At 47.9% G+C, this 12760-nt stretch overlaps 1 protein-coding gene across 8 annotated transcripts in view; it reads left to right on the plus strand.

The window, feature by feature from the left end:
* The window catches only part of CACNA2D1 (calcium voltage-gated channel auxiliary subunit alpha2delta 1), a 642096-nt gene that overhangs the window by 455260 nt on the left and 174076 nt on the right, over positions 1 to 12760 (plus strand). For all 8 annotated transcript variants that reach the window (XM_053252730.1, XM_053252724.1, XM_053252726.1 and 5 more), the window contains one exon: positions 7085 to 7154. In XM_053252730.1, coding sequence (XP_053108705.1) covers positions 7085 to 7154 — 70 coding nt within the window. The remainder of the gene's footprint in view (positions 1 to 7084; positions 7155 to 12760) is intronic.

Consider the following 12760-nt stretch of genomic DNA (forward strand, 5'->3'; position numbering starts at 1 on the left):
TTTTGCATGAACCATTGCACTTCTGAAAGCATTTGCATGTAATTTAATTCTTTTGGCAAAACTTTCATCTGAAACAGTTCCTCCTGTCCCCATGCCAGTTTTTTCCATTATAGGATCACAAAGCACACACACACAAACAGAAAGAGGAGGAGGATTCGTACTGGCAGTATTAGAGAACTGTCCAAACTGCATAGAAAATACATTGTATCTTCTTGTGGCTGTGTTTTGATTGATTTCTTGCATGTAGGAAATCAGGCCAAACTTCCCATATGGAGATCATAGGTGGTCTTTGATGAAGAGAAATATGTGGTCCGTAGATAATTGTAGGGACTCAATCCTATAGAATCAAGTTTTTAGGACAATTCTTGTTTTTAGGATATTTATATTAGATTATAATTGTGGCTTTTAAATCTTGACTTTAGCAACAACCATTCTGTTGATGAGGAAATCAATTCAATACACATCAGATATCTTTAAAAATTCATAAACAAAATAATCTGATTTAAAATCTCTCAGATTACCTTAACCATAGAAACATTTGTCCATGAACAGTTTCATGTAGGCAACAGTAAAACTCTCTTTGCACAATCTTCCCTGTACATTAATTAAATGTATTGATGGGTGAAGTGGGACCGGTGGAAATTCTACATACACACAGTTGTATGCACTTAGGAGCCCATTCCATGCAATCAGTTGAACATGCAGAGATCAAGGACATGGTCAGCACACAAAGAAATGTCAGTGCTGCTTCACACAGAAAAGTCAGTGCTCCTTCATTTTCCATGTGTCCAGCGGATCTGTGGAAGGGAACAGGTGAACAGATAAGGAAATATAAAATTGTGTTCTGCTGAGACTCATAATTAATGACTTGCTGTAATGGCCTTTGTGTAGATCTGATAAACAACTGCCACATATGATCCAAAACAGGGGTAGGCAACCATGGCTCTCCAGCTGCTGCTGAGCTACAACTCTCATCACTTCCAGCTGCAATTTATTGCAGTTAGGGATGATGGGAGTTGTAGCTCAGCAGCAGCTGGAGAGCCTAGGTTTCCTACAGCCGCTCTAAAACATAGTCTTCTCATCCTTAAATAATGGTCTCTAAGTTTTGATTTGATGTAGTTATCAATTTGATAAATAAGAGTTCAGCAGTGTTATGATTCAGGTCTTTGTAGTAATTGAACAAATGTCTTGTACTTCAGTTCTCATTGTCCCCAGACCCCAGGCAAAGACGACACCGACACAATTTGTTGGGTGAATTGGTCATAACTTTATTACAAGAATCAACTGTGAGCAAGCGAACTTGACAGTGATGTTCAACCACCCAGACAGTGCGGGGCCTAGCATTGGCCAGGTTTGGACCCCAAGTCCACCCCTGACCATGCTTGGGCGACACACCCTGGCTCAGGAGAGCATCAGGCACTGTCCTGATCCGTCTCCTTTCAACCAACCCCCAATCGAGGGTCTGGAACCTTCTAGGCTTTGCACACCCTGGACCGCGCAGCCCAAGGATCTGCAAAGTCCTGAAGCCGGTTCATGGCAAGTCGTCCTCCCTGGGCCGCACAAGCCACAAGGGAGCGACTGACCAATCACCAATTAACTCGTCCCAAGGGTGCTCACCGAAGTTAAACCCAACTATTTCCCACCAAAACCCGCACTGTCCCTGCCACACAGGGAGGTCAGCCTAGCTTGGCCTTCCTGCCCCACCACTCCCCAACAACTCCCCAAGCCCCCTCTGAATATTGGATAGGTACAAATCGCAGCCCTGAACAGACAGGTGGACCCCGTCAGGCCTAAACAAGTGCGGCAATGAAGCCGACAGGCCGGGCCGTGCCAACACCCAGCCCCCATCCTCAAGAACGAGCCGGCCAATAGCCTTAGACGCCTTACGTTGAGCTCGTTCAACCCCCCTTAGAGAGTGCACCCCGCGCCAAACTCTGCGCTGGAGCCACTCGACCCACACAATCCTCATCCCTGGAAATCTATCCCGCAAGGACCCAAAATCAGAAGAGGCTTGTTGAATGATGGAGAGACCTGATCGCTTGCCCAAGTCGTTCTCACCCAAATGCACGACCAAAATATCCGGACAGGAACACCTATCAACATAATCTAACAGAGTTGGGAGTAACTGTCCCCAAAGCATCCCCCGCATACCCAACCAAGACACTCTGGACTGCTGTCCCAGACCGAGTTGGGTCCCAAAACGTGAGGCGCTGGCCCTCTTGTATGCTCAAAACACCAAGGAATGACCACACAGGAGTACTCTCACAGGAGCCGCCGCCCCGCCAGCACCTCTCACCGGAGCCGCTGCCCCGCCAGCACCTGTTAAAAGAACAAACAGGTAACAAACAGCCGCAACTGTGCCGCTTTAGTGCACATAGCGTAAAAAAGCATCAGACTTCCACCGTCCAATCCTCTGCACATCCCTCGCCTCCAAACCCAGGCCACTGGCTGTAGTAGCCGCCCCAATTCTAAAGGAGTGCAGGCTAAACCTTAAGTCTGACACACCAGCACAGGCCATAGCCTTCCTCAGAACAGCCCATAGCTGATACTGGGTTAAAGGATCCCCCCTCTCATGGACAAATAAACACCCAGATGCCTTGGGACCACCTGCTACATACTGCCGTAAGGCCATCACTGGACACATTCCCGGGTCCGAGGCAGCATGGAGCCTAATCACCTGCCCCTTCCCCTTCTGATCAGTCTTGGAGCTACGGAGTAGCAACGTGACTCCCCTACCCTCAAACGACAAATCCCCAAACTGCAGGCAACGCCCCACAGGCGAATGCCTACCCCGTGGCAAAACTTCACTGGGTCTAAAAGCCCCAAAAAAGTTAACCAAGGAGGCAGCCTTCATTAATGTAGCTTCCCAAGGGGAAGAGCAACAGACAGGTAAATGGCGAATCAGTGCAGCCACCACGTCCAAGGTTAGTGGCCTCCTTCTATCCGGGCCCCTGGGCTGCTGCTGCGCCCACCCCTCCAGCATGCGTTTAACCCTAGGATCACCTGTAGTGTCCTGCACCCCCTGCACTTGAGCCTCGAAGGCCAAAGTGGAGACGTAGCCTCCCATGGTCAAGACCGCCTTACCTGCCCTAAAAAGAGACACCAGGAACTGCATAACATGTTCCACAGGCACAGGCCATGCTTCCACAAGGCCCTCTTGTCTCCTAAACGTAGAGAATGCCCCTACCTTCGCCCGATAACTAACCCTGGTACTGGGCGCCAAGGAGGCATCGATGGCCTGCCGCGCAGCTACGCGCCAAGCCTCCACAGGGCTTCCGGCATGACCTCCGGGTCCCGCATAGCCTCTGGCGCCAGTTCCCGAAACCTGTCCAACTGAAACTGAGACAGGGCATCAGCGATGTCATTCTGAAGCCCTGGAACATGTCGCGCCACAAATAAAATGTTGGCACGTAAACACTGCAAAACAAAAGCTCTAACCAAGCCCATGACCCGAGGGGACCGTGACGTCTGTGAATTGACAACCTGCACTACTGCCTGATTGTTGCACCAAAACTGAACTGTGGAGTTAGAGAACTCCCCAGCCCAAAGGTGCACTGCCACCACAATGGGGAACAGTTCCAAAAAGGTAAGGTCCCTAGTGATACCGGCCCTCTCCCAACCAACCGGCCAACACCCATAACACCAGCGCCCACGAAAATAAACGCCAAACCCCGCTCCCCCAGCCGCGTCTGAATGGACCTGCAGCTCTGCCTCAACTAGCTGCTCTGCCCTCCAGAATGAAACACCATTAAATTGCTCCAAAAACGTGCCCCATACTGCCAAGTCTGCCTTAACCCCCTCCGTAAGCCTTACCCTATGGTGAGGAGCCCGCAAACCGGACATCAGGTCGCAAAGGCGCCTCAAAAATGCCCTCCCGGGTACCACCACCCTGCAGGCGAAATTCAAATGACCTACCACCACCTGCAGCTCCTTAAGGGAAACCTTCCGTGCCACCTGCATGGCCCCAATAAGACCCCGCAGCGTCACCAGCTTCTCCAACGGGAGACGCGAACACCCAACCACCGTATCCAACTCGATACCCAAAAAGGACAGGTGATGTATGAGGCGGTACTCGCCTGGAGCCTTCTTTGGGACAACTCCCAACGGGGAAACCCTCAAATTGTCAAAGGGGGGAAGATCGAAAGGCCCAGCCACCCTCCCGGCAGCCACCTCCTTACCTATCTTCCTGGCCACTACCACCTCCATCCCTTTAACCGATTTAAGGTTATCGGCCATAAAGGCCACCCTATGAGATAACGTCGGAATCCTAAAACCTTCTTTAAACCCTGAACTCAACAAGGCAGCGGCCTCCCGATTAGGGTAGCCTATTAACAGCTGCTCCAAAACATCCAGTCTAACTGGGCTGGGCCCCTTTACCTGAAGGGGGTGCGGGAGGGCCCCCCTTCTTGCCCCCATCGAACCTTGGCTTAGATCCTGCCCCGAAGCCACGAGCCCTGGGGCACGAAGAGCTCGGGTGCTTGGCACCACAGATGCTACACACGTGTCTAAACTTACAGGCCTGTCTTCCACAGCGGCCACTGCGATTATACTCCCAGCAAACGGACTGGGGTTGAACCCACGGCTGGCCCGCAACAGCAGGAAAAGACAGTGCCGCTGCCTTGGATAACAGATGCCCGCTATCTGATCTCTCACCGTCCACTGGCCGTGTCGGCGACATGATGAGAACCCACAGCTCCAAATGAGGCGCATCCCATGGCAGGGATGGATCCAAAGCGGCTCGCATCCTAAAATTCTCATCATATCGGACCCAAGCATTGCCAGCAAAGTCCGACACAGCCCGATGGATAATGTCCATATACTTAACTAACGCCAGGGCTCTGGCCGGCTGTGCCAGAATGACCACCCCCATATAAATCGTAAAACCCGAAAGCCAGTTATTCCAGGATTTCTCAACTGGCTTACGCTTCGTCACAGCGTGGTCTTTACACGACTCACCCTCCTTATGCTTTACCTCGGGTTCCCTAAATAACAAGGAGAATATGTCAACGTATTCCCCTTTCAAAATCTTCTCCTTAGTGGCCAGTAAAAGGTGATCCCCCAAAGGCAACCCCACTGCCCCATACGGAGAATGCTGAGGTGTAGGCATAACCCCCCTAGGATACCAACCTGCACCCTGCATGGGTGGCAACCCAGGTCCACTGGAAGCAGGCACGACCCCTTGCCACACCTGCTCAGCCACCCCTTGCGTACTCGGCCCCACCCCTGGCAAAGGACCCACCAACCCACCTGGGTATGTATGTGTGACCCCCCAGGGGACAGGGCCCCAACCCCCAGCGGCTGGCATCGGCCAGGGAAACCACGGCCACTGGCCGGTACCGCCGTGTGGTGCAACAGATCCAGGCTCACCCGGCTGAGCCACAGCTGACATCTCCACCGCCGCCGAAGACTCCTCCTGCTGCAATGCCCCCGGAACTGCTGCCTCGTCCAAAACTACCACTGGCACATCACTCGGGCCGCTTAGCCTCTCCTCCATGGCCTTCAGTCTGACAGATTAAGAATCAATTAACTGAGTCCTTGCGGCCCCCCTCGTCCGAGTTCTGCCCCCCTTACCAGAAGGCCCTGCCCCCATATCTGATGGCAGGGCCTTGGCCCGCTCCAAAGCCTCCAGCCGCTGTATCATCCCCTTAATGAGGGTCATTTCCCCATCATCCTCATCCAACGATGAAGACTGGGGTGCAGGACGCTTAGGAGGCTTGATCGGCTTCCCCCCGGCTTTCCCTTTTGCCTTCCTGGGAGGCATGACCACTCTACCCTTATTTGATTTTATTACGTACGAAATTGTTCAATACTCCTTCTGTCTCTACTGGTTTGGTTTTTTGTTTTTTTTTAATTAAATTAATAAATTTATTTATATATTTATGTATTTACTTAATTATTTTATATCTATCTATTTATTTTTAATTAGATATATCGACTAATCCAAAACAAGCAGCATTCCCACTGATCACACCCCACAGTGCTAGGCCACACTCCTCCCAGGCAGCCACACCCAGAAGGCCCAACAGAGACAGAGGGAAAAAGCCTTAAGAGCTGTCAATCACCCGGGCCTGTAAGAGCTGTCAATCACCCGGGCCTGTCAGCCCGGCAACAGCCTCCCAGGGAGTCCCTAGCACCCCCTAGTGGGCTCGCAGCCCAAGCAACCAGCAGCCTAGAACAATCCCCCCACCCGGGGGCCCCTCCAGGCCAATCAGCCCAAATACCGGCCGGACCGCCCCCCCACCGAAGGCTAGATCGCCACTGCTGCCCCACGTGGCCGCAGACTCGGCCCAGCACCCACAATGCTGCCGCTGCTGCCGCCGTCAACCCCCGACCCAGCCTACCCACAGGCCGAATCGGCCGAAAAATGCCACCGCGGCCGCAGCCGCCGACCAACAACCCAACCGCCCGGGTCCCCACTCCCCTACGGTCCGAGTCCGGACCGCCTATTAGGGCCGAACGGGGCCCCAGCAAACCACTGAGAGGAGCTCGGGCACAGAGCTCCTCTCTCGTCAAAAACTCAGGCCGAACTGAAAAGGAAGGGCGGGGAGACGCTGATAACGGCCGTCAAGCCCCGCCCCTCCGGCCCGAGAACCAATCAGGCATCTTCCTTGCCTGTTGCCGGGGCTGGGACAAATCACCCTCCCCAGGCAACGGGCCAGAGGAGGGGCATTCTTACAACAATGCAGACTTGCTTAAATTTACACCAGCTCCCATAAGTTCTAGTATTTAGGTTCACTTTTAAAATGAATTCAGGTAGAGTCATTCAAACAAAAACATGTACAAGTGTACAGACATCTGTAGACTCATACAACATAATGTCTGACTAGGTCTTATGAGAACGTCTGTTCCTTTATGAGTATGTCCCTTTAGAGCTGTGTTCCATTGTCAGTCATTGAAGGCCACAACTTCACCAGTGCAAATAGCTGTCAATGTGATTGTTATATTCTGCTGTTGGATTGCTGCCATAGAGTAGTCTGGAAATTGCATGTAATATATATATATAACTCTTTATAAAATGTAGTCTTATTGAGTGGTGTCATTTAACTTGAATTATATTCCTGACACATTTCTTTTTCATTTTCAGCATCCCCATGGGTAGACAAAAATAGAACTCAGAACAAGATTGATCTGTATGATGTTCGTAGAAGACCATGGTAAGCTTCACGGTTATGAGCCAGATGAAATTACCCACATCTTTATGTAGCTCATCATTCCCACCACCCACCCTTGCTTTTTTTTCTTTAAGAAACAGAATACAAATAATATTCTATAAATAATATTAGAGAATTCAAAAAACAAAAAACATTCATAAGAGCCCCTGGTGGCACAGTGGTAAAACTGCCGCCCTGTAACCAGAAGGTTACAAGTTCGATCCTGGCCAGGGTCTCAAGGTTGACTCAGCCTTCCATCCTTCCGAGGTCGGTAAAATGAGTACCCAGAATGTTGGGGGCAATATGCTAAATCATTGTAAACCGCTTAGAGAGCTCCGGCTATAGAGCGGTATATAAATGTAAGTGCTATTGCTATTGCTATTCATTTTATTTATTTATTTTATTTTATTTATCAAATTTCTACACCACCCCAAACTTTCGTCTCTGGGTGGTTAACAATAGCATAAAACAAGTTAAAAACATATACAAAAAACTTGGAACAATTTAACAATTTAAAAATAAACCAGAGATTAAAACCTAAAAATTAAGGAAACTGAGAAAGCTGGGGCGAAAAGTTGGGTTTTCAGGTGTTTTTTGAAAATGGCCAGAGATGGGGAGGATCGTATCTCAGCAGGGAGCGCATTCCACAATCTCGGGGCTGCGACTGAAAAGGCCAGTCTTTGTGGAGCCAACAAATGAGTTGGCGGTAACTGGAAATGGACCTCCTCAGATAACCTCAGTGGGCGTTGGGGCTCATAGTTAAGAAGACGCTGTCTTAGATACCCAGGGTCTAAGCCATTTAGGGCTTTATAAGTTATAACTAGCACTTTGTATTTTGTCCGGAAACCTATTGGCAGCCGGTGTAACTCCATCAGTAAAGAAGTAATGTGGTATCTCTGAGCTGACCCAGAGACCAACCTGGCTGCAGCATTTTGAACCAACTGAAGTTTCCGGACTACATACAAAGGCAGCCCCATGTAGAGCGCATTACAGAAGTCAAGTCTGGAGGTTACCAACAGATGTACCACTGTTTTGAAGTCACTGATCTCGAGAAACGGGTGCAGCTGGAGTATCAGATCTGATAGAAAGCACCCCTGGCCACCACCTCAACCTGAGAAACCAGGTGAGAGGTGTGAATCCAGAAGTACTCCCAGACTGTGAACCTGATACTTTTGGGGAAGTGTGACCCCATCTAGAACAGGTAGATCATAATTGTTTCTAGAGTTCTGACCCTGCACAATAAGTATCTCCGTCTTATCTGGATTTAGCTTCATTTTATTCTCCCTCATCCAGCCCATTACTCTTTCCAGGTAGGCAATTAGGGAGGATATGCCAGCTCCTTAATAAGTTGACATGGAGAAGTAGATCTGGGTGTCATCAGCGTACTGGTAACACCCAGCTCCAAATCCCCTGATGATCTCTCTCAGTGGTTTCATGTAGGTGTTAAAAAGCATTGGAGAAAGTACAGAGCCTTGAGGGACACCATACTTAAGCTCAGATTTCAAAGAGCAACAATCTCCAATCGACACCTTCTGGAATCTATCCGAGAGGTAGGAGCAGAACCACTGTAAAACAGTGCCTCCCACCCGCAACACCCTCAGATGTTCCAGAAGGATACTATGGTCGATAGTATCGAAAGCTGCCAAGAGATCCAAAAGGACCAACAGAGTCACACTTCCTCTGTCAATTCCCGATTGGAGATCATCCATCAGGCTGACCAAGGCAGTTTCCACCCCATAGCCTATCTGAAATCCAGTTTGAAATGGGTCTAGATAATCAGTTTCCTCCAAGACCGCCTAGAGCTAAGAGGCCACCACCCTCTCACTTACCTTGCCCGACCATGGGAAGTTGGAAACAGGCCTATAATTGCTCAATTCTGAGGATCTAATGCAGCCTTCTTTAGAAGTGGTGTAATAATTGCCTCCTTAAGACAAGGAGGTATCCTGCCCCTCCCTCTGAGAACCATTTATGATTTCCACCAGGCCGTCTACAACAGCCTCCCTTCTTGATAGAACAAACCATGTTGGGCAAGGGTCAAGAGAACATGTGGTCGGCATCATCACACCAAGCAGCTTGTCCACATCCTCAGGAGTCACAAACTGAAACCAATCCAGTCGAATCATATAAGAGGAGTTGTTGGGCAACTCCAGTTCAGACATCAAATTAATTGTGGAGACTCCATCTAGGTTGGCCCGAATCCGAGAGATTTTATTTGTGAAGAACTCTTTAAGCACGTTGCAGCGGGTAGCTGATGACTCCAAATTCTGGTTCAAGGGAGGGGGGGCAGATACTATTCCCCTCACAACCCTGAACAACTCCACTGAACATGAACTTGCAAAGGCAATACGGGCAGAAAAGAACCACCTCTTTGCTGCACGTATTGCCTGAACATAGATCTTTAGATGTGCACTATGTCGCAGTCTGCTGGATTCGAGTCAAGTCTTTCTCACTTGCACTCCAGTTGCCTACCTTGCCACTTCAGCCCCCATAGATCTTCCGTATACTAAGGGGCCAATTTTGAAGCGGGCTGAAGGGGATGTTTGGGAGCAATCGTGTCTACTGCCCTGGTGAACAAGTTGTTCCAGTTCTCAACCAGGGCCTCAACAGGATCACCGGCAAAGCCAACATCGAATCCCTCCAAGGCTTCTTGGAAACTTACTGGATCCAATAACCTCTTCGCGCGAACCATTCTAATAGGCCCCTCGCCCTTGCAGAGGTTTGAAGTGGCTGTAAGTCCAACCATAACCCGATGGTGGTCCGTCCATGACAATGGGGAAATCACAGGGGTCCCATCCACAGAACACCACCCTGATCAGAGTAAAAGACCAAATCAAGTGTGTGACCTGCAATATGCGTCGGTCCAGAGGCCACTTGGGATAGGCCCATAGTTGTCATGGCCGCTATGAACTCCTGAGCTACCCCAGACAGATTGGACCCAAAATGAACATTAAAGTCCTCCAGCACCAAGATTCTGGGAGACTCCAACGTGAGTTCCACAACCAAGTTCGTGAGCTCAGTAAGGGATTCCGCTGGGCAGCGGGGCGATTGGTACACCAACAAGCAATTTTAAAATGCTTGCTTTATAAGCTCTTAAGATGCAAAACTTATAAGCCATGGATGGCTTCTAGCTAGGTTCCTGTGTATATATTTTACAGCAAGAGCTATCCCAGTAGTACTGTTCTGACCAAATGTTATTTGATACTAATTGAGATAAACGAATGAAGACCCTCAATATAATTTAAGGTGATATGAGACAATAATCCAAACAAATATGGAAGCAACACTGCCATTTATTACATATTGATTATAAATATGGAAGCATACTGCCATCTCTACTAAGGAAAATATGTAACAAAAATATGTGTATATTATGTGGTTTTCTGCAACAGGCATGTTTTATTTATAAAATGAACAGACAACCTTTCTACTAAAAGTATTTCATGTAAAAATGGATAAAAATCCATTTTCATCCCACCAACATAACTCCAGGTAGTTCTCAGGCTGGCCCAAAGTCTTTTTCAATTAAGCAAAGCTATGGGCTGTGTGCTTTCCTCTCTGTCCAGGTTCATCAGATTGTTAATATTTACTATGTATGGGTCAGTTAGTAGCAGTGTGGCTCAACCTTGAAATTTCCTGGTTTGGAATATGGATTTGCCTAGTTTGTGATGCTTGGATGCAATATGAATCAAATGTTGTTCTCCCTAGAGTCCCAGAGGGAATTCTGAACCATCAGGATGGCACCTCCCACTGGAATAGTAGGCAGGATCCTTCTTCATGAAACTTTTCCAGGGGGATGGGCCACCCACCCTTCCCCATTGGCTCTGTCTTCTGAGCAGGTCGGTAGGGTTCTGCAGCTACTCAGAGCTTTAATCTTCAGTTTCCCTTCTCTTTCTCAGCCCCTCTGCCCCACATGTCCTCTTTACAGGTGAGGGCACCTCAAAGGGACAGGGGGAAGGTTTCTTCTTCAAATGGTAGTGCAGCACTAGCAGCATCTTCTCTTTGGCAATGGTGCCAACACCTCTAGCATCAGCTGTGGAGGACAACAGCATGCCAAGACTTTGAGGGATGGATGGCAAGAAAACTGTTGGTTAAAGCCTTTCTGTGCCAGCCCTGCAACAGGAAAAATGCAGCCATAAAGCCAAATTTCAAAGGATTTACTAATGCCTCCTTGCAGATTCTTTGGGCGACAGAAGTTATCCAGAATTCATTCAGTGGGTTAAGACCTTGGTAAATTAAGAAGTCAGATTACTTTATTACCACAATTAAGGGATTCCCCCCCTTTCCCTTTCCTTTATCAGTTATATTCATACATATAATTGTTATCCTTGATTATGTTATGTGTATTAATGCAGTCTTATGGAAATAAAAAGGTGATACTAATCAGCTTAAAATCTATATATTCTGCACTAATCATCAAAATATGTAATCTAAGTAGAAATGCTATAATCCTTACATTTTTGGTTATAAAAATCTTGCCTGACCTTGCAGACTATGGCATGGAATAGCCACACTAAATGTTGATGGATTCTAATCTGCGAGAAAAAAATGGGGTATAAAACCCATCTGGTCTACCTGGCATATTCAGTGAAAGAGGGGCAATAAAAATAATGTGAATATCCCAATAGAATTGACAGTATAAAAACAAATGAGTCAGTTTTTATTTCCTCTTTGCCACATGGGCATATTTGGTTAATAAGTGGAGTTTTCCAATATCTGTCCTCAAGAACCGCAGATGGGAGAGCATTAAAGCATGCCATCAAAAATGCTCTATGCTGGTTCAAGGTTGTCAGAGTAGTGTGATAACTGGCTGGCTTAAGATAGTTCGAAAACTCACCAGGGCTTCTACTAGTAATGACCGAGCTTAAATCCTTCTGTTGCTCACTATATTGGATACATTGCTTAAGAATTTGTTTAGCATTGTGATATCCCAAGGAGATTAAGAAATTAGAAGAAAACCCATATGTACCAGGTTTATCCTGCAAAAGCCTGCTCCAAGTGGATTGGAAACTGTCAATCAATGTAAGAGGTGCCATCCCAGCTGGGGAAAAATAATTTTTAACTAGAAATTAAACAGAAGGAGCCAAGCCCTGGCCTCTGCCTTAATCAGGCCTGCTTCTAGTCACAGTACATAGGAACATATGAAGCTGCCTATGAATTCAGACCATTGGTCCATCTAGCTCAGTATTGTCTACACAGACTGGCAGTAGCTTCTTCAAGGTTGTAGGCAGGACAGTCTCTTGGCCCTATCTTGACAGTCTCCTGGCCCTATCTTTGAGATTCAGTATAGCATTTGGTACACATCTTGCCACTGAGAACACAGCCTTTAAAAACATTCAGATTATATCTCTTCCAACTGAGTAAAACTGCTATTTGTACATTGCTGAGCACCATAGAACAACTGAGATAGGGCCTTTGCCTTGAACAAAGGATGAAATTATTCCCTCTAAAAAACATTTGAGGATAGCAAGGGTGCTCCTTTGGGCATTAATTGTTACCTGCTGGGCCTTCCAGGAACCAGTGGTCCAGAAGACAACCCCTAAATATTTGTAGTTCATTACGTGTTCTGTTGGATTCTCATTAAATTGTCATTTATGTTCATTCAGCCTTTT

This window comes from Hemicordylus capensis, chromosome 5 (assembly GCF_027244095.1).
Source record: "Hemicordylus capensis ecotype Gifberg chromosome 5, rHemCap1.1.pri, whole genome shotgun sequence".
Taxonomy (NCBI): Eukaryota; Metazoa; Chordata; class Lepidosauria; order Squamata; family Cordylidae; genus Hemicordylus; species Hemicordylus capensis.